Source organism: Elaeis guineensis, chromosome 4 (genome assembly GCF_000442705.2).
Source record: "Elaeis guineensis isolate ETL-2024a chromosome 4, EG11, whole genome shotgun sequence".
Taxonomy (NCBI): Eukaryota; Viridiplantae; Streptophyta; class Magnoliopsida; order Arecales; family Arecaceae; genus Elaeis; species Elaeis guineensis.
This window is the reverse complement of record NC_025996.2, coordinates 26,035,819-26,059,151: the sequence shown is the minus strand read 5'-3', so window position 1 is coordinate 26,059,151 and position 23,333 is coordinate 26,035,819. Positions and strand designations below refer to the sequence as shown.

The following is a 23,333-nucleotide window of genomic DNA, read 5'->3' as shown; positions in this document are numbered from 1 at the left end:
ACATTTTTAGGGCTTCCATGCAATGGAATAAAACAAGAAAAATGGCTTAGCACATAAACTGTGCAGGGGTATTTGGAAGTTTATTATTGCAATAACCTCTTGTTTGGCAGATTATGATTATCAATTTTGTCATGGGAAATCTGTTGATGAATAATATAACGGCTAAAACATGAGAAACCAAAATGATGCATTCATTAAATGTGTGTCCTTAGCTCCAGAGATGATGTTTAAATACACTAGCATACAATGTTCACATTGTTATTATTATAAAGATTTCTCCATATGCTAATCCATGGCCAATTCTTATCCAATATTGCATACAATTAGATGCAACATATAGTTTCTTAACATTATAGACCAACTTTACTGATAATATTTCAATCAAAAACTTTACTAATAATATATATTTTATTGTTCAACATTTTATGAGATGCAACAGGCATTTGGATTCTCATCACTAAATATTTGGGGTGGTGGCGGCGGCCGATCAATCACGTAGACGGGCATCCAATGCATCGTCATTCTATTCTCCATCTCTTCTTCGCTGATGATGCTACCATTCCAGTATACCATCCTCTTCACCATGCCTCCCTCGTTAGGAATGTCCACATTAGTTTGTCCTTCTCCTTCCTTCTTTTGCTCCTCACCACCTCCCTTCTCTTCGTTGCCACCACCATTGCTGTTACCCTCTGCATTTTCTTGTTGCGGCGCTTTTTCTTCTTCCTTCTTCTCCTCTGCTTTCTCCTCTTCCTTCTTCTCAGGAGGTTTCTCCTCGGCTTTCTTCTCTGCTTCCTCTTTCTTCTCTTCTTCTTTTGGTGGCTGAGGGACAATCTTTGCAAGTTTCCCTGTTCTTCGGTAGATGTACTCCACGAGCTTTTCTCCATTCATGGTTCCGGTCACCGTCACCTTCTTAGTTCGCAGCTCAGTCTCAGCAGTTTGCACCCCTGTATGGAATCCATGTAGACAACCAAGTCAATGTATTGTTGCTGACATTTCATGTCCTAGCTAGTATTTATGGATGGTGTCTGATCTTCTCATGCTTGCGAGCATGGCATGGCATGTCATGACTACGAGGGACCTTAAAAGGAGGAGATGCAATGGAGAAACGCTGAAGGATACCTCTCATCTTTAGTATCTTTCGCCTCAACTGTTGCGCACAGCCCTCGCAGTGCATGTTCACACGTAGCTCAACTGTGGATATCTCGTTCACCTGCTTCCAAAAACCAGACCATAAACACTGAATTAGATGTAGTACGTACAAGTATGCAAATTCTGCAAACCCTTAAAATTCATATATGAAAATGTATATACGTGTAAATGCGAAAATAAATATGCAGAAAAATATATAAATAGATCATTTGGCGCATGATTAATTGCTCAACACATCCACGCTTCGAACACTTATAATTTCAATTTTTTGTAATGGGCCCTAGTGTCAAATTTGGCAATGGGCACTAAATGGCTACAGGAGGTGGCAGGTTTATGCCATTTAGCTGGTGTACGTCTGGGATTGGCAATATGGTTCTTAATACGAAGAAGGAGGCAGCTCTGCTCTGACTCAGTTATCACTTTGTTTTTCCTACAAGGCCTAATACGTACTGAATATAATATCAAACAGTGTGCAAGATGCATATATATTACCCTAAGTGTGAGAGCTCGTATGGACATATATTTAGACCCACATTGATTTGCACTAAAAATATTTTGAGTACTTATGCAATATCAACCCTTAAGAGACCAATTTTTTTGGATGATGTCTTAATTAGCCATTAATTGATCACAGATTGATCATGGTAATTATGAATAGATTTAATTGGATACAGATTCTTAGTATGGCTAGAATGCTATGACTTAGATGGAGACAGTATGCTTAGTTCCCCATTTGTTGTGCATTAGAAAAATCTTGGATATAACTTCTTTTGAACTAGTAATGCATGTCACCTCCATCATGTAATAAAACGAGCATGAGTCATGTATCAGATCCATAAATCCAAATGGAATTATTCAGGTGAAATGTTTTGCAGTTTCAGCACTCTAATTCGAGTGTTATATATTGGGTAGCTGATCACCCCCAATTCAACTAGAATGCTTGACAGATTCCGATGGATTTATTTCCATCCAAAACTAACCTGTATACTGAATCTTCTATGGTTGAGAATTGGAGAATTCATAAACAATCTGTCATCACATACAGTCAAATTGGGTTGGAGAGGATATGCTGCTGCCGTATACGTACGGCGCAAAGTTGTCCATCTGCACATCATATTCTCAACGCACGAATCTAGTATATGTTGTTGAGTAATTAATCCATGTAGTGCCTGCTACGCTACATAGGAATCGCATATGCTGCCATGCACACCTGGTGGACCCGTAGTGCTTTGCCCAACGATGACGGGTTCAACGTCTCGTGCATCCCCAGCCATTGGATGTGACGAGTGTCTTTTATACAAGTATGTTCCAGATCTTTCTCTGGATATATAATAGTACGTGGAGCAACTTTCACATATACTTCTATTATGCACACTGCTCATCCCGAAAAAAAAAACAAAAAAACTATGCACACTTTAGACCAAGGGTGACAATGGTAAGGCTGAAAATGGATTAGATTGATCCATAATCCGACACATATTAAAGGATCATAGGACCGAGTCAAATTCTAAAATTGGATTCATCCCATTTTCTGGATCAGATTTGGATTTACTATATTTGGATCCGATCCAATCCATTTAGTTTTATAGATTGATTTGGATCTTATGCTCAATGATCCGATCCATTCCGACTCGAACTCAATGTTGGACTCGAATCCCTCTATTCGGAGTATAGAGATCTGATCCAAATCCCTCCTCCATATTTTAAGATTGGTGTGGACCTTGTGTACAAAAGATTTATGTAAAATAACATAAGTTCTGTGCAGAGTTTATTCAGCTATCACAGCATTATGTTTCTACCTAATCTTGATTTTAAGATGATAAATTAGTTGCCTCATGGCGAGTTGAGAGTTGGTTCTTAATTTTTGTTCGGCTCATTGACGGCACATTATTTGCTTACGGTACAAGATTTCTCTATCACTTTGGTATCAAATGATTTGGAAATTCTATTTATTTGCTAGCAATTCTACTTAAAAAATTTATAGGCAATTGCTTTTTGCTTCACTTTCAATTTAATTTATTTTAGATTGTTTGTTTACTATATATGATTGTGCTTATATGTGTTTTGGAAGAACAAAAAATTTGAGGGTATCGAATTATGTAAGTTCAAGTCCCCAAAAATAACCATATTGAGCATCCTTTTCCAAGTGATGTGCAAGCCAAAACCATTCTTGCTATGTTATACCCACCAAAAAACTTGTGATTAGATATCATCATGATAACCTCTTATTGTAAGATTGGAAAGTTGTATATTTGACAAAGAGATCCTTGTTTTATTGCATCCCACTCTCTCTAAAGTATGTTTTTTTAGAGATTCCAAGCAGATGCATTGAAAGCTCTTTGCCTCTATTAGAGGTGAAAATCCTTAGCAATTATCACATTGGATGCTTGAGGAGAAATATTGGAACATCTTAGTAATGCAACAACATGCAATAGCAGTTAGTTTCTTTAATATGTACATTTTCTTATGGACAACAGTCTTGGAGATACTATATACGTGACAGTAGGTGTATAAATATAGAAAATGCAATTTTATTCATTTAGTCATATAGTGTTTTGGGACTATAGATCCGGATCCGATTTTTTTGGATTAGGACTGGGTTATACATGGATTAGACTCAACCTGAATGACCTATGAGGATAAAATTTTGTCCACATGGCCTGACCCGATCTTCTATTGAATTGGATTTTGATTCAACATTAAGATCCGATCAAAATATCGGATCAGGTCGGGGGGTCACTCACGACCCAATCCACCTGACCCATTTACACCCCTAGATAATATCCATGCATGTTATCGATTGGCAGCAAGAAAAGGGACTGAACCTGTGATCGAACCACTTCTGGTTTGGCTTCTCCTTCGGCTGGTGGCGGTGGAGATAGGACTTCGGCTCTTCTCAAAGTCTTCTTTTGAACTCTGGAGCACAAAGCTTGAGGGTCCACTATTCCTCTAACTGTGACCTGATTATGCACCATGTCTACCTCCACCCCTTCAACCCCTGATATGGATTACCATTTTGGAAGAAGGTTAGCACATATGCCACAACAAAAAAAAGCGGGTCAAAATCACAGTAAGAAAATATATAAAATTATTGATAAAATCTATATCTATAATAATTAAATCGCTACAATAGATGGCATGGCTAAAAAGTTATTATCATGATTTTGATGGCCGTTGATATGAACAATCGCATAGCAATAATTGGGAGTCATCCAATGATAATAGTTTGTATGTGTTTGTCTGTACGAGACAGAAAGAGAGAGACCTCTGCACTTGAGGATAGACCTCTCAATCTTCTTTGCACATCCGGCACAGTGCAAGTCCACAAACAAGACAACAGGAGGGGGAGGGGACGGCTTTGCTTCTTCTTTCTTTTCTTCTTGCTTCTCCTCTTTTTTCCGTTCCTCCTCTTTTGGCTTGGCCTGCTCTTTAGCTTCTTCCTGTCATAAACGAAATTTAGGAGAAAAACACTCCATCATTTTTTTTTTTTTTATGGAAAAATACGCTCCAAAATAAATCTAGGAAAAGGAAAGAAAAATCTTCATTCCATGGGCATTATTATGCTCTAGAGCATATGAGCAATGGGATACCTGCTTAGTTTCACCCATTGAGAAACCACCGACCTTAGAGAATTCTTGATAGAAGAAACGAAGGCAAGCGGAGGTACTCAACCAGCAGTAGAGCTTCTTATAAAGATCCAATTCAGAAGGAGAAAAATAATATGCAGTAGGTGACGAGCATTCTGGTGGAAATAATAAAATCGTATATATGATTCCTAGGCACATGGAAGGCCACTCAACCAAGTTAGCTAGGTTAAGGAACCTTAGGATTGCTTAACTCCGATACTTTCTTTCGCCTTTCTTTTGTTTTCCCTCTTAACAAGGTGGATGGAGAAGGGGAGGTAATCAAGTGGGAGGGTAGAGAGATTTATAGAGGTGATATATAGAAGGGTGGCAAAAAGCAAAAGGAGTTGTTTGGGATCAGTGGAGAAGAAGAAAATCAATTAAAAAAGTTTAATCAAAAAGAGGGGAATGCAGTTGCTTTTGATATACTTTTCTTTTCATGCTTTTAAAAAAAAAAAAAGTTCGGTCGAAAGATGGGGTCAGAAGAAAGTGATGTGGATTTGAGTAGGGACATGCAGGATGATACGCGCATTAGAAGAAAAGGGGATCACATGGGTAGGTTGTGTGCGACTTTGGAAACCTGCAGAACGTTTTATCTTGGCTTCTTCCAGTGGAGGTGGGCCCATCCTCATGGGATTACATGAAAGTTGACGGTGGATGCTCGACCAAACTCCATGGGAAACTCCGATCAATAATTTTCTGGTGAATATAAAGCCGGGAGCAAGTTCTTTTACATCATGATAGGACATGTATTCGTTATTCATATATGGGATGCTTGGCATTTGCAAGATTCAAACTTTACTCAAAAAAAAAAAATCAAATCCAAACATGAAAGTATATGATAACATAAGATTGATTGCACTGATTATTGGATCGGTTAGCAAAGATTTGTATTTACAAGTCCAAGATCCAGTATTAGATTTGTATCACTTTGATCAAATGGTGCTAATATTGACCACATATTTGTGGTGTGTGCTCTTGTTTTCACCACCATTCACCTAATGTTAACCGTAACCAATGAGTCTGCCTTGAGCCATTTGTGCAACTTAGCTTTCTCAAGTCATGGTAACACTCTTTCAAAATGTATATATGACAGTAATATAGGATGTACGGTTGGAAGTAAAAATCTGAAGTAGGATACTTTCGTAACCTTTGGGCATTACATTACCATTCTTAATTTTATGCATCTTTTCGGGTCAAGGTGTCTTGATTTGTTTTACTGAACCCATTACCCAATTTAACATTGTTACTAATGGAAGTAGATATGAGACACTGATAAATGGACAGCAAAAAACCAAACAAAAATTAGTTTCTCAAAACAACAAAGCAAAATTGTAAGAAAAACTAGAGCCGTCAAAATGGGCCGGTCCGGCCCGTGGAGGGCCGGTCCTTCACAAATCGGGCCCATTAGGACCGGACCAAAAAAGCTCTTTTGATAAACGGACCATCAAATAGGTGGCCCAGCCCTAACCCTTATAAGTGAAGGGCCTAAACGGGCCGGTCTTTATAGCTTATCAAAAAAATTAAAATAATTAAAAAAATTAAAAAAATTAAAAAATTATAATAAATTAAAAAAATTCTCAAACATAATACTTCATCAAATAAATAAATAAAATCAATCCCTACATCAAATTTTAAAACATCAAAAATAAACATAAAAAACTCCAAAATTTTTATAATAATATCATAATCTCCATTCTCCATAAGAAAAAATACCACAGACTAATTAAACTCCACAAAATCAAACAAACCAAGAAGTAATAATATTGTTCAAATAACATTGAGTCCAACTATTGAAATTCAGTCCCTGTTCTTAAGATTTTTGCCAACATTTCATTAATCAATAATCATCCTCATCTTCGTCAATTATAACATTAGAAACTTGACAATCTTGTTTTGGCAAATTTGCATCAATTTTTGTAGTGGAATCATCATCTTTATCTGCAATCCACAAGTAACAAATAACAAAGATCAATAAATAGTTAGAAAAAATCTATTTTGCATCCAACTAAATTCAAATTCTTATCTTAAATTATAAAAAAAAATATTACCATCATGAATAAAGCCATGTAACCAATTGTGGGTGTAAATGAGAGCTTGCACATGATCATCAAGGAGGCAGCATCTATATTTATTTAAAACACGAGCACCAATGCTAAAAGCTGATTCACTAGCCACTGTAGTGATTGATATGCTTAATATATCACAAGCCATTTGAAGAAAGGAAAGAGTAATAATGATCAGATGGGTAGTGGGAAGATGAATAAGGACTAAGGTTTGGAAAAAGTGATTTGAGTTATTAGACATTAACGATGGAAGTAATGGCTAATGAGGCATAGAAATGAGAAAAAAGATATTTTAGAAATAATTAGTTATTTACTGATTACTTTAAGTGGTTAAGTTATTTTAAAATTATTTTTTTAAAAAAAACGGACTGACCCGCGGGCTAGACGGGCCAGCCCTTCACGGGCAGGGCCATAAACAGGTCGGGCTAAAAAGTCCTTCTGTTAAACGGGCTGCTAAAACACTGGCCCAACCCTACTATTTTAAGGGCCTAAATGGGTCGGCTTGCGGGCCAAGGCCCGTTTTGACGGCTCTAAGAAAAACTGACGTGAAACACATGAAAAATCATAGAGAAAGTACTATATCATAATTAGATATTATATATAAGTTTATAGAATTTTAAATGATTTTTACGTTGCATTTGGTACGTCGCTAAGCAATCTTAAAAGATAATGTAGATTGCCTTCAAGATAGATTATCATCATTAAATTATCAATAATGTTGATTGCTGTATTTGATGCATACAGATAATCTTATAGTAAAATTACTGAAAATCTTGATTGATATGTTTGGTATGACAATTAGATTACTGGTAATATAAAATCAAAATTTTAAAATATTTTTAATAATTTTATTTTAATATTTTTTTTTTGAAAATGATGTAGGTGTGATGGTGTCGCGGAAAAGTGACGAGCCAAAGGATGTGGGAAAGGATAAATGAGCAAACCAAAACTCACATAACACATCTTGAAATAATTTTTCTCTGATAATTAATGACCACATCTCCACCCAAATAGTGCTCGGATCTTGAGCGCATGACACGACTCTTGCACACGGCCTTTCTTTTTAAGTATGAATAGATTTGGGGCTAATACTGTTAGTTGTTTACCGAGGACCAATATATCATACGATTGTGTCTGCCAACCCTCTCTGTTGATTGCCATCTGGACCAGTAAGAATGCAAAGCTGGGGACAGTGAAGGGATTTATTGGGTGAGATTAGGAGTATTAATGATCGTTCATGGCGCCATGTGATTATGATGCGGTCTATAGACGAAAGAAGTTTAGGTAAACAGGTTTGCTTTGATAGGAAGAATTGGAATAAAGAGGGTGGACAATGGTTATCTTATACCAAAGAAAACAGCAACTTGCTACGACTAGTTTGTATAGACTAGAATATTAAGCTCAAAAGTAGCTGAGTTCTCCTAGCCCACTTTATAGTTCAAGAACAAAAAACGATTGGTGATAGCTCTTTACCCAATGATTCCTATGTGTCTCCAACCTTTGGCTGGTTGATGAATTTATTTGGAGAAAAAGGTAGGAGTTTCAATCGAGAAATCATGACACTGTGAACGAAAGATGGAACCTATTGGAGATGCATTATTGTCAGCATGATTATGGTCTGTGGAAGCACTGATCCCGGGTCAGTTTACATTCAATTAAAAATGGCACTTCCACCTTTGTTCTTCCAAAGAAAACAAACAAATAATAAAGGAGCATTGCTGCAAGATCCATTTGAAGGTAATTTAACGAGAGTATAGACTAAAGAATTAAAGGAAAAATTTAAAAAAATATATATTAAGAGATTATCATTGAGATATGTCTTGATCAACCGATTAAGTTAGTTCCTTTCGGAGCATCGACGAGGTCATTTAGAAGGAGCTTGCATCACTTTTATGACCAATAACAGACATCCAACTGGATCATATTAGAAGGTTCAAAAAAGTAGTACCATCTGTCGAGTTTTAAAGCATTTGACCAGAATGGCCAATTAAGGATGTGCACATTAGCCCAGCGTTCCATAATGCCTCGTAATTTCTAGCCATGTGTGAGTGGAGCCATCGATGTTAGAGATGTCCAAATACAGCTGCCTTGCCTTATTAGAAGTTCTTAGTCCGAGAAAGGCGAAACTTTTGCTAAAGCACCCGTGGGTTACACGCAAGATATACAAAATTTAAAGGTGATGAGGCATGCAAATCCAGAATCCACATAAGCCTCCCAGCAACCACTAATAAGAACCATTGACTTTGCTTCTGAAATTGATATGGATCCAGATACTTCTTTGGACAAGTCTTTTCTTGATATCAGCAACATGCCACACCATAATGTTGGTTTTTTTTTTTTTTTTCCCTTTTTCTTTTTCCCCCATTTTGATCCTACCATGCATTTTGAGCTTAAAATGCAGCAACCTCAAAGATACTAGCTTACTAGGCTAGTAAATATCAAATAATCTAAGTTTGTTTCTACCAAAATAATAATAATAATCTCAGTTTGAATCATGCCTTCAGGATTGGGAAGCTTAGGAGTATTTGAAAATAGGCTAACCTGATTGTATAGTTCATTGCCTCTGAATCTAATTTTCTAGACATAAAATAAACAAACAAACAAAGAAAGAAAGAATGTAGCAATCCCGTTGTGTTATTTTGGGGAAAAAATAGTATCTAGCAAACTTTCTCCTCACTATCTGGGAAGCACGCTTGATTATTCTCACAAAAAGCAACTTTTTTCTGAAAAATAATTTCTTAAGAAATAGGAAACATTGTTATTTTGAGCTTTATCTTAACATTTGGCCAGCAAAACATTCTTGTGATCCTCCTTGCTGAATTTTGTCCAATCATGAGACGAAAATATATCAAAAATAACTTTGAAGGCTTGAAATATTTTACAAAATTGATTTTCTACTACAAGGGAGGCAATTCCACATATTACTTGCAATTAGACCTATAATTTCATTCCTAAGAAACGGTGTCTTAGTAGCTTTTTAAATTTTACAACTGAGTTGCAGGCTTTTCGATCTGAGGTTGAATTTAATCTTGCTCATTTTTCTGAGACGTACGTTGTAGTTGAATAAATAGGATGCAGGACAATCAATTTAAATTTATTTAGGCAGGCAGGATCCCTATTATTCTTTTTAGATGTAGAGGATCTTCTACATAAATATGGAGATTCTCTATTCTACTTGAAATAAAAAACCATAAATCAGACGGAAATTTAGAGGCCAAACAATGAATTACTTATTCCTTTAAATGCAACATTCCTGCGGTGACAAAGCATGACGATTTGTGGTTCATCACTTATGAAGCTAATCATGTTTCATTGCTTTCTTCATTGGAATGAGTCTTCTAACAACAACAAATACTCATATGAAATCTTTTTTTTTTCATGCTTGCTCACATTTGACCTAAGCATTATGAAAGTAGAAGCGCACATGATGTCATTATATAGTATGTTCAAGAAGTGAAACATATCTATCAAAAAATAAATAGTGTTGCAGACTAGATGGCTTTTTTATTGACCAACCATTCAGACTACATGGTCTGAAACTCTACTGCCTCTAACTCTGTGCCACTTCATAATATTTTGTTCTTGGATTATTTTGGTTATACGTACTCTCAAGCTATGTAACTGCATCATTTTGCTGAAATAAAAGGAGTGAAAATTATTTGTCGGTCAGAATGCAATTTTGGCAACTAAAGAAACAAATGTTGAGGTCTATACTATAAGAGTAATGCTACATTGTTTCATTAAGTGTACACGAACACCTGTTGTTTTCATGCCAAGCATGGTTGATGGATTGATGAATAATTCTTTGTGCACCGCATGCGGTGCAGAAAAAATACACTGCTTCATTTTATTGGGTCACGTAGTCACTACTTTCCAACGTGCATTTAATATCTATAGTTCTTTTTTTTTTTTGAAATTCTGAATGATGAAAATATCCATTTTTTTGAAAAAAATTATAACATTCTGTAGCCATATTATGATATCCTGCAGTCAAATTATAACTTCCTGTGTGATAGAAAATCATAATGCTATTTCAGAAGTCATAAAAAGAGAAAGACATTTTTATCATTGAAAATTTATGAAGTTTTTAAATGACAAAAATATCCCCCTCTTTCTTATGACATGCTATGGTCAAATTATAACTTGCTGTTATATAGGAAGTAATAATATAACTGCAGAATGTCATAATATCATCATAAGATGTCATAATTTTTTCAAAAGAGGAAGGATATTTTTGTCATCCAAAATTTCAAATCAAAAAGCAGAACTACAGACATTAAATGCATGTTGGAAAGCAGTGACTACTTGTACCAATAAAATGAGACAGTATTTTTTTACTACACTACGTGCGGTGCATGAAGACTTTCTCTTGGCTGATTGCGAAGTTGGCGAGTCATCAGTTGCGGGCCTCGTAAACCTTTTGTTTGCAATTTACAAGTGCCTCTACACATTTTGCCATATCGTAAATTTCCAGTATCAGGTACGCTGGTTACATGAATCCCAATGTAGTCCAGATTACATATTGCATGCAATAGAATTTCGTCAAATCAGCTCACTTGCATCTAAAATGAAATAACGAAGCCCTTACTGTGCAATATACCACGATATATACATGCGAGCTTATTAACTTATGGATAAAGGATTGCTGTCAACCAGGCTTTTTGTTGTTGTTAATCTATTTTGCTAGGTTCACTGGAATCATGATCATGTTCTTGACGCTTTTATATGGCACCCAGCTACATTACAATTTGTATATTAAGATTCCACTATGAATGGACGAAAGCTCGAACATACTTGCATGCGACACAAGCACACGAAATTTCAGAGACATGAATAAGGAGGGAACACGTTTACCCGGACATTTATTTATGCATGCTTAAAATCTCCTTGAAATCTATGATCTTCCGGTTCCTGTCGGACGGAAAGCTGCTTAAACCCGCACCGAAAGTGAGCAGTTGTCACTTGCTAATTGCTATCCAGCCTGTTATTGTCTTTTGCCTATGTTGGCACACTTTTGATAAACTGAAGGCCACGTAAAGCTGAGTCAGCCAAGGTGGCAATTGAAAGCAACCAACCACTCTAGTGTTGGCTTCAACCACGATCATAAAAATGGAAAGGAAAAACAGGCCAAGATTTCTTTTCTTAGCATCTCCACCACCCACACATCTCTAATTTGGACTTGAAAACCCCACTGCATGGCTATAGAGACATACTGCTTACCATCATTAGAAGCATAAATATTGGTTCATGGGAGTGGTTTTGATACAGGCGTCGGAACTCCAGGAAGCATTACCCACAAGAAAACATGAGGAAGGCCTGGGAGGTTAGAATGATCTAGAAGGTTGGGGGCCGGCCCTTTGGGAAAGAAGAATTGGACAGATTAAGGAAATTATATGAATGCTTTGCTCGCAAGGAACCTACCTAGCCAACCTTCAAAGCAAGAAAAAGGAGAGTCTTCTACCCGAAGTATGACGTACATACGCACATACATCGCATTTGATGGGACAACAAACCAACTGATGGATTTTGAGAAGACACAGGAATGGGAGGAGAGGGTTGCCGGGCGCAACCTTTTGCGTGGCTTTCTTGTAGGTAACATGCTTTTGAGCATGGGCCAGCTCTAAAGTTGGTCATGTGATTACGTTGACTTGGTGAAGAAAGGTGGACAAAATGACCTGGAGGAAAGTATTGGTGGAATGATCCATTATTTTCTTTTTTAATGGTGTGGGACTATATGCATGTCTATTATTGCACCTGAGATGTCGGTACCACCGTGCACTTCTTTTTTTAAGGCGTGGAAGCCCTCTGATCTTCTGCTCATGGGTCACATGGAGATGTTGCACGTGTATGCATGTGTTGGCAGGCATGGCAACATTCAGGTCATGCTGGCAAAGTCACATCATGATATCATGAGTTCACTGTTTAGATGTGACCCGCCGACAATGCATCATTTCATTTGAGATCGAGAAGAAACGTCGGAGTCGGATCTCCACGGGCTGAGGAATTTATAATCGCTAAATGATGGAAATAATGCAAACCGCCTTTCTATTAGAATCTAGAATCCTAATAAATGGTATAATACGCTCCAGAACTTCCTCCTGTCTCACTCTTTCAGGCCTTTGTCAAATGGTCCAACCTGACTAAAATTGAAAGGTGCACCATGACATCCACAAATTGATACATTCACCTGGGTCGTAACCATCTAAGATGCACCCGCTGTGCTCATATCCACATATTCACATTCAATATGCCATCAAATAACATCACATCAGAATGTTGCAGCAAGGCCTTCTCAAGAAGGGCGAACTTATGGAAGGTTTCAAGCTTCGATGACCTAGAAGTCTGCATTGCTTTTAAGACATACCCATACAGGCAGGGACTGGGAGAGGCTACTGTTTGCTTGGTCGCTATTTTTCCTGCTGTCGTCATCGTTTCAGACATGCACAACCTCCCGCAAGCGAAGCTTTGAATTCAAACTCGATACAATTTGATTATTATCAAGCTCAAATCAAACTTGAATAATTTTTCAAATCGAAATCGAATAACAAGATACTCTTTCAAAAACTCACGAATCTACTCAAATTTATAATATATTTTAATAATATTATTTTTATTTATAATATATATTATTATATATATTATTAATAAATTAAAATTTAATTTTTAATTCAAATATGATTCGATTAATATTCAAATCTAATCAAGTTGATCTGAAGCTTTATCTATTTCTCATCGAACCAAATTCAAACATGAGATATTAAAATTCGATCGAACTCGAATCGAATTTCAAATTCAAATATTTTGAGTCAAATCAAACTCAAGCTTTAAGCCACTCGAATTGGCTGAAAAAGCCTGAGATTGATCTACATTGTATGCATAAGATTTTCCCTTATTGTGGGACACGACAAACACCAGGCCAGGCCTAGTGTGTGCCACCTAACCTACACACACGGTCCATCTAGTATTTATCTGTCAGGAAAATCCTTTATAAAACTTGTCCGAGTTGTTGATAGCCAAAGTAGAATTCTGCAAAGCAATTTATTTCAACAGAGACTGCTTACATGCCAGTGAGGAGATTTTAGTATGAAAATTTGCAAGGAAAAAATGGGAAGGCCTAGGATACAGGACTGATTATTCTATAATCGAGCAACAAGGCTTTAAAATCTGTACATGCCCAGCGGAAGTCTCAAGCCGGAATAATTAGGAGGACATCAATCAGAAGCTCATGAAATACATAAAAAGTTTGCATTGTTCAGTCAATTTCACAGAACTGTTGTCCTCTTTCCTGCCCATATATCCCAGTCACCAATTTCCAGGTCTATCATGTTCCTCCCTGTTGCTTAAATTTTGCCGTTGGTTTCCCTTCCTGTAAAATCAGAAGGTTAATTGTTAATAAAACAGGTCAATAACAAAGAAAGAATTGACAACATAATGTGCAGCAGTGAAAACCAGAAAAAAATAGAGATTCATGAATGCAGAATATTTGAATGAGAAGTTCAATGTCCTTTTCATGACTATTTTACATACCTGCAGAGTATGCCCTTACAAGGGGTGCTTATTCAGATAAATCTGTAAGTATGTTTATGGTTCTTGTCTGCCAAGCATGAAGATCTTTTAAAATAAAGCCGTATATATATTCTGAGGATGATATACAGATTTTGCAAGCTAAAAGGCATTGTAATTTGTTTTTGCCATTTGTACCGCATAAAATGCAAGGTCTTAACTAAGGCTGTGGCCTGCGGGTGTTATAGTCTCCTTTAAGACATCTATACTCCTGTTGATTCTCTCTCTCTCCCCCTCTCTCTCTCTCTCACATTAATAATACCATTAAGTACTAAAAATAATAGTTTATGGTAGATGTTGAAAAAATAGGACACATATGGAGGTGAACAATAAAAATGTAAGGAAAACATAGATTTTTTTAAATTTATTAAAACCTACAATACTTTAACATAAAGTAATTCGATAACCATGTGAACATCCCTAATCTGCACCAAGAATCAAGCCCTCATTCACACCAAACAGTTTGCAAGATATATGATATATTAATAGTTTAAGATACAAAATAAGGATAAGAAATTCTGTGAATTGTAATAATAAGCTACAACGACTGTCATTTAGACATCATCCATGCATAGTCTATAGGTCCAATAACATCAAGATAACAAGTTTTGAGACAATCCATCCACCATGCCCATCATTCAAATAGTCAATGGTCATCAACACTGGAATGCTCTTGAAGAAGGAAAGAAAAACCTCCAGTCAATTTAATCTTTCAATAAGTTCATTAACACTGTTATTATTGAACCCAACCCATATACTTGATCCAAATCTTGCACCTATACAACCTCTATCAAGTACTAAAGCATTATGATCACTACAACAGATTCCATATGCACTCTGTATTTCACACAATAATATATGAATCCACAACTCTATCATTTAGTTAGTCATTATCAATACATAGACTGCAATCCACACTCCATAACATCACAAAATGTATAATTAACTATTTGTTATTGAAAAATCAACATTGACCAATAAAAATAAAAAATATGAAAAGAAAGCCAACCCATTCTCATCACTGAGGTATTTGGAAAGTATCCTGGGCATATCCATGAAACAATTGGAGTCTTTTTAATTTAAAAACTGAGACCCAAATATGGAGACTAGATACAATTTGAAGCATTTCTGCTTTTAGAAGAATGAAAACTTTTTAAGATTATAGAAATGTATTTTTCAAATATGTATCAGACATGGAAAAACACTAAAACATACCTTACCTGATTCCCATTAACTACCACTATGAGTTCTCCAGGATGAGGATCCATCTTTTGGAGGCTGCTCATGTCTTTCTAGTTTTCATGCCCTTGCCAAACCCCCCCCCCCCCCCCCAAAAAAAAAAAAAAAAAAAATCAAGAGTACTCTCCACTTAGTACATTCACATGCCTGCAACCCAACATCACGAGCCTAGCACATGACAAATGATGTGCATCCCATACGATTCAATCCACAGGACACGCAAGGCTAAACCGATAATCTCAAATTCCAACAGAATATACTTCAGAGCATCTAGACAGAAACATAACAGGTAGCAGTACACTCAAATCACAAATACCATATAAAGTTTTAAAACAAAACTCCTAAATATCATTTTAATAGAGCACCACAACTAAGAATCATCCACCATAAGTAATTCATCAAACATGCATATCTTAAAGATACCAACAACACAAAATAAGGTTCAAAAAAACTAGAGGCTAACTAGTAGAAAGATAATAATTCCAATCCTAGATCGTTCATGTTCACTCCCTGTACCCAAAATCCAGGATTCTACTCCTCAGGATTTGAAAGAAAATAAAAGAAACTTTAAAAGTCAGCTAATAAGTTCAATAAGTTGTCGCTATCACTACCAAATGGATTCAACATTGTTAGGATAAGAAAAACAAATAAAGTTGGTAACAATAAAATCCATCATACACATTGGAAGTAAATTTTATATGATAGTATGCAACTAAAACTTTTATAAACAATCAATAATTTTACATGTTTAGCCAGCAATAATTTCTGAAAGAAATAGAATAACTGAAAATATTTAGTTATTGACCTTTACTGAGCATAATCAAAAAATTCTCTAGAATCCAATTATACAACTCATTTATTCTCTATCTTATTATTTATGACTATGGCTACACTTATCCCTATGATAGGGCCTAGAACCACATTTAAACTCTGTTGTGTAGGTACATTTAACCCATGGAGTAGGTCAAGAACAATATTTGGCCCCTGTGGTATAGGTCTAGAAGCATATTCAACTCTCGTAAAGTAGGTCCAAAACAACATTTAACCCTGATGTAGATCCAGAACCATATTCAACTTTGTAGTATAGGTCTAGAACGAAACTAGTTTCATGATGGCAAATTGCCAATGCATAACTCCTATTGGCAAGGTTCAAATCATAGTTAGACTAATAGAGTGTCCAGTTTCTAGTTAAGATGATACCAAACCAATCTTTATATTGAAATTTCACAAATATAATCCAATAAATTTTGAATTGCTCACGATTTTTCTAAAATAAAATTTCCATCATAAAGAATGATTTTAACATGTTTACTTGTTTTGCATGTTTGATCCACATCATAAAAATATTATAGTATAATCTACAAAAACTTGTAGTTTCAATTACACTTTTCAAGAAATAACCAAAGAAAACAAGTTTTCCAGGGAATATAACTATAAATTTCACATCTCAAACTTTGAAGGTACACCTACTATTACAATACTCACTGCACTCTCTCCCTCTCTTCAATCTATTAAGGTGAACCTACTACTTTTAAGGTGCATCTGCTACTTATATCTTCATAAACCCCTATAATCTTATATTTCACTGGAAAGAGTGTGACTCAAGTAAAAGAATACCAATAAACGAAGATATAACTTGGAACTAGAATTACAAGGTCTCCCTAAATTGCACTTTTCTTTACAGTCTACAGCTCCAATTCATCCTCAAATTCTTTGAATTACATTTCCCAACTGCATCCTCACAAGCTAGGTGATTTTTTAGATCATAGTTGAATGGCATCTTCTCAGCCTTAGAGGGCAACAATGCTCTTATAGAAACAAAGCTAGATTTTTTGGCTCTGCTATTTAAACAACAGCATTACTAGAAGCAGAAGTTGAGAGGTGCAATTCCCTTCACCTTGAAACTCAAAATTTTTTTTCACTATATTGTATGCATATCATTATTTATGGGATTGGGATTCACACCAATATGTAGTTGGATTCCACAAAGTAATGAACTTTTACTTCCTATTTTTACAAAGCAAAAGATCTACCCAGTTATGGTCAACCAAAAGGACTCTGAAGACAAGGTAAGATTTAGATTACCAATGAATATTGTTTAATATTCGGTCAAAGGTGCCCAATAAGGTGGATGGGTTTGGAAAGAACTAGAAAGAAAGGAAAAGGAAAATAAGGAGAACCCTTCCATCCATTAAGTGAGTATATTTTTGTTGACTAGAATCTTAATGCTGATGCTACTGCCCTTTGTTTAATTAGAAATTACTCATATTACTACTTTTCCTTTTATGCTTTCTTTTTCCAAATAAACCTTGAATTTATTTTTTCTAAATATTGTTAGTGCTCATTCATTCAGGCCCACTTCACACAATTGAAGGATTGCTAGACCCTTGAAATGCGAGTTAATGTGATCGCTTTGATTTCAATTGACTATGGAGCAGAAGTTGCTGCCCTTGAACCAAATCTCAGCTTTACAGCTGATACCATATATAAGAACCTTGCAGCCTAGCTCATTGTTCTACCATAATTTCATTCCTTAACTACAGTCACATGATATCGATTTCACTTCACAAATCGCCCCCTTGCCATGCTCTATCTCTCACTATTAAAGTCTAAACTTTTGATTGTTTGATTGTTATGTTGTCTTATGCAGTCCATACTTTGAGGTCATGCCGGTCATCTTGGTTGTCATGCCACAATGCAACATCAAACAAAACCCAGAATATAAACTTTCCCACTCTTTTCTTTGCTTAGAGATCAAATACCACAGTCGTAAAGATAGGACAAAGGAGAAAAGGGCAAAGACGAATTAAAGGAGTAGGAAAGGGATGAGAAAGGTTCTTTGCTTGACAAGTGGAACTGTGGAAGTCTCTAATAGAAAGAGGAAGGCACTTGGAAGAAGATAAGAATTATTTTCACACAGGGATTGGACCCAATGCTATCCGTGCCACTTAACCAATTATCCACATGTTGAACCCACATGAGTTCCAGTCAATCTGGAAGAAGGGGAGAAGATTTGTTTATTAGGGAAAAAAAAATCTGAGCATTTTTTATATTGCCTCTATTTGGGTGTCTCTAACTCCAACAGTATACACATTGCATGCTAGAAGATGAAAGGATCAGAAACTAAATATACTTGTATAAAGTGATAAAGATGTGCATATATCCTTTCCATTAACACTACAGGGAAACAACAACAATCTATGCCTTACAATTACCAAAATTTTAAAGACCTTAACTTATTAAAGACAATGCTTTTGTGGGCATAAATAAGAGCTTTCAAAGTTAAACATTTGAAAATACATATATGGTTCACAAGAAAGGCACTTTGCAAGGGAAAACTTATCACCTAAGAGATCACTTGCAACTAGTGATTCTATAGGGAGGCATTTTTTGCCTATTGCAATTCTAGACTTCACAGGCTGCAGCTTATTAGTAAATTTTTCCGCCATTAGGGGGAAGTAAAAATTAAAGGAGATAGCATCTAATAACGAATTACATGATAGTTTGACCATGGAATACATAAAAATGAATAAGTAGCAAAGAAATGGAGAAAGGCTGTAAGTATGCATCTTTATGGTATTAGCTTCACAAACATAAATAAAAGCAATTTCTCTATTTTCTTATCTTCTTAACCATGCCATTGCATCATTCGACTTCTTCATAAAAACTGATTATGAGAGAACAGAAGTACCTGATAAGTCTTCCCCCAAAAAATGAAGACCGAAGTGTGGGAGTCTTAAACTGAACAAAAGTCAACTATGCATTACCATGCACTCCATAGCCATGAACCAGAAGTGTAGTAGCTATGACATTCCTAGATTCACAGCATAACATGCCTGCATCATTTCCTTCTATAGGCCGATGAACAATAACTTTCACTGAACCAGGATTCAGAATACCCTCCATTCCTGCAGGCATAAGCTTGCCGGTTCCCAAAAGAGTAATTGGCACAACTTGCACACCAGTCTTTGCAGCAACACTAAATGCACCTTTCTACATGATCATAAACGTAATTTCCTATCTCAGTTTACATCAGAAATAATATACTGGCAGAGTTAAACTCTACTAGATGAAATCGTACTTAGTTTTTATCTTCTGAAGAACTAACCTTGAATACACCTAGTTTTCCATCCTTACTCCGAGTTCCCTCTGGAAACAAAAATACAGATGCACCTTTCCTCACCAAATCCATGCAACGTTTGAGGCAATCCTGTTCTCAAATAAATCAAAAAAAAACTTTACATATCATGCATTCAAAGAACAAAAAGAATGAGCTGGACATCAGTGTATAAAAAACTCATCTGCCAATTACTGTCTTACAACTTCCTAGTTTTAGAAGAAATGGGGACAGCACAGTTTTCATTAGATAACCTATTCCTCATTCCTTACAATCAATAAACATGAAAATAATCTGGGGTGACCAGTAAATGGATGATCTCTCGGGTTGATGACTACAACAGAATCAAGATAATACAATCCTAACATCATTTCATAATGATTTCAGTGCAGTGATACCATTTACAAATACTGACTGAATGATGAATTTATGAACTTAAATTGTTGGATGGCTCGGGGCAATATCTAACATTGAACATTGTACTGAGCATATAAGAAATGTGACGTATGATTTTCCATGATTGCACTCACAGAACCAAATAAACAAATAACCCATGGCACAAACACCAAACAGTAAAAAAGGGTGGGAAATGAAGAAGAACCAGTACCAACTGACTCCTGCTGTCCATCCGGCGCAAAGGAACGACACCCATAAGGAGCATTGCCCACCCAATGATTGGGAATAGAAAAATGCTTCTCTTGCTTATGAACTTGAAGCACCTCCCAAGTGTGAAAAGAGTGTAAATGTCCAAGAAGCTCTGGTGGTTGGAGACATACACAACTGGCATGTTCTGAGGAGGCAAGTTTTCCATCCCCTCAAACTCAAACTTATAAAATGGAGCAATGGTCAAGGTCGCCCATAGCTTAGCAATCAAGTGGTGAGCTCTCCGACGATGCCGATCAAACAGAAGCACGAATGGGTGTACTAGCACCATTCCCACAAAAAGAAAGATTGCAACCGCGGCCGTCACAGAGTAAAAGCAAATTGCTCTGATTCTCGAACCCAATTGGAATTCTGATTATTACAGAAATTTGAGTACTATCAAGTAGCGGCCAGTAAATATTTAGAAAAACAATGTTATCAAGATTCAAGAAATGTGTTTTCCTTTTTTTTGTTTTTGTTTCTTTGTATAAATCAGATTGCTAGCAAGTAGTTGACATGGAGATTAAAAAAGCGAAAAAAGAAAAGAGAGAAAAGACTCATCAACATTCAAAACGTGGGATTTCTTTTTCTTCCCCTTTCTTGTCTAAACCTATTTTTTATGAAGTAGCTGCCTTGATGATTATTAAAAAACAACAGATATCATAAAGATTCGTTTTTTTTTTTTTTTTGGGTGTGTTCCAATATGAAACCCGTCTATAGCGAGCAGCCACTATAAAGCTTAGCAAAGTTAAGCCATAAGGTTTCAAGAAATCAAGATTCCTATCAATGTGTTTCTTGGAAGAACCTGTCATCGAGCACGCCGAATCATCGGTTGAGCCGGCAGCGGCGACCTCCGATCTCACAATGACATTTCTGTGAATAGTACCCTGTTTCTTAATAGGAATTGTGATGTTGGTGCTTTGAAATCTGAGCTTCTTGCTGGATTGGTTCCTCGGACAACTTGCAACGATCACTAAAGACCCAATTAAGTAAGTAAGAAAGAAAGATTGTCAGACAAAAAAATATGATCGAAAAATTTTAGAAAAATACGCGATCGATCAAAGAAAAAGGAGGAAAAGCTCTGACCAGCGAAAGAGGGGCGGATTCTTGAAGAAGGGTGCGGATGGAGGTGGCCGAAGGGAAGAGGGAGTAGGGTTTGAGCCGTAGAAGGGTTTCCATCAAAGTATCGGGGAAAGAAAGAGAGGAATTAATGACGAAAGGATTAGAGGCCGCGAACCATAAGAAGAAAGAGACAAAACGGCCACCGGCGACGGGGACTCAGGAGGCCTTTAGAGCACGGGCACGAGTCCGTGATCCCTTGCAGGCCTCGGATGCTCTGGAGAAGACTTCCCAAACCAAAAAAAGCCGACAACAAAATACTACGGGGCCTACCCATGGTGATGAAACCAAGTTCCAGAGCGCTACAGTGGTGAGAAATTGGGCAGCAGTGGAGTTCCCGAATAGGATACGAGATATTATTGGTTAGAAGGTTTCCACCATATACATCTTACATCATCCAATAACAAATCTGTATACTATTCAAGAAAATAAGTTTTTTCTCTGTCAAAATACTAAAATTATCAATTGATAAATCCGAATTAACAGTAAAAATTTTAAATTTTTTAACTAAATTTAAATAATAATATATCTTTTTCCAATAATAAATATTGTATTGATTTGTTATTCGATGTACAAGATATATGCCATAGAATCATTCTATCCAATAATTTTTCATAAGATATCAACCCATGTAATAAATCATTTTTATTACATGCAGCAGGGATCTTGACCCGATTGATCCCTAAGCATTTTTGGATAACAAATTATTTATAATTTTATAAAATTAAAATAATCATCCTTCCAAAATATTATTTAAAGAAATATCAAAAAAAAAAAAAAAGAACCCAACCATGGTACGTGAATGTTTTTTGCCCGAGCTATAGAACCATCTACAATAAATATTATTCTTTCAGTCAATTCTGAAGTGTAATATTTTCAACTACTACTAAATAAATGCCACCTCACCCATTGAACCGAATTTATTTTCTTTATTAATGCTATATTTTTTTTTGAAAAAGATTAATGCTATGTTTTTGAAAGACATATCAGTCATTTTAGGAGAAAGTAGAATACATCAATCTTTAATCCGATTTCATGTAATATTCCTTGAAAAAACAATGTTCCAAGATATCACCATGATTTTTAAAATAATCTAAGATATCACTACGATTATGGTTACATCAAAAATCCACTGGACAAATATTTGTTTAACCTACACTTGAAAGTTAGTCGTCTCTTGTTGGCGGATATTTGGAGGCTTATAATTTATATTGAGTGTCATTTCATACATGGGTATACAATATTGCAACTAAATTGCTACTTATATAGCTGACTATAATAGCACTACTCCATGAGAGGCTTATTATATTTTATTTGGATATTTCTAGAATCTTGTTGTGACCAATACAAATACTTATCTATACTATAAGATTTTATAAAGCAGCCGTTACAATAAGAAAAAGAAGCAAAAAAAAAAAAAAAAAATCTTAGCTCTATTTATCAATGAGATTTTTCTCATACTTTTTTTTTCATAAACTATGAAGGTTTCTGTTATCTATATTCTATTTTAGCTAGGTTTGTCTTTCTTCCAACTCGTCCATTAGTTTTTTTAAACAAATATTAAAACTATTTATTAGATTTGTTGAATTTAGCAAATTTTAAGAAGAAGCTGCCCTACTCTACATGTTCCTTTTGCCTCTTAAAGATATGTTGTTTATTTTATATATCTTACTATTTAATGGGAAATCTTCCATTTCAACTCCATTGTGGTTTTGACTCCCCTTTTTAATTTTTTAATTTTTTTCTTTCCAATCTACGAATACACTGAATATTCAAAATGAGGTGACTTTATTTATATTTGGGATGGGTTTGGCT

The 23,333-nt window shown here is 35.8% G+C and overlaps 2 protein-coding genes across 2 annotated transcripts; both read right to left on the bottom strand.

The window, feature by feature from the left end:
- Positions 1-288: 288 nt before the first annotated feature.
- Positions 289-5,057, bottom strand: LOC105037100 (uncharacterized). The gene is made up of 5 exons (XM_073255895.1): positions 4,740-5,057; positions 4,415-4,589; positions 3,975-4,147; positions 1,120-1,210; positions 289-944 (listed from the first exon to the last, which is right to left on the bottom strand). Exons 1-5 carry the CDS (start codon positions 4,932-4,934, stop codon positions 424-426), a joined length of 1,155 nt encoding a protein of 384 aa, XP_073111996.1. The 5' UTR covers positions 4,935-5,057; the 3' UTR covers positions 289-423.
- Positions 5,058-14,067: 9,010 nt separating this feature from the next.
- LOC105043243 (1-acyl-sn-glycerol-3-phosphate acyltransferase BAT2, chloroplastic) lies at positions 14,068-21,757 on the bottom strand. The gene is given in 7 exon segments (XM_010920713.4): positions 14,068-14,204; positions 19,332-19,633; positions 19,749-19,850; positions 20,365-20,771; positions 21,205-21,372; positions 21,486-21,542; positions 21,545-21,757. Coding segments are annotated over 6 exon segments (1,005 nt in total). The 5' UTR covers positions 21,579-21,757; the 3' UTR covers positions 14,068-14,204; positions 19,332-19,396.
- Between the last annotated feature and the right edge of the window lie 1,576 nt (positions 21,758-23,333).

What these genes read in the sequence shown, in the direction of transcription:
- LOC105037100 (XM_073255895.1), bottom strand. Translation starts at nt 4,934, where the DNA reads ATGTGCCTAGGAATCATATATACGATTTTATTATTTCCACCAGAATGC. An exon ending in GTCTATCCTCAAGTGCAGAG is followed by an intron (nt 4,148 to 4,414) that starts GTCTCTCTCTTT and finishes AATCCATATCAG; the next exon opens with GGGTTGAAGGGGTGGAGGTA. An exon ending in AAAGATACTAAAGATGAGAG is followed by an intron (nt 945 to 1,119) that starts GTATCCTTCAGC and finishes GATTCCATACAG; the next exon opens with GGGTGCAAACTGCTGAGACT.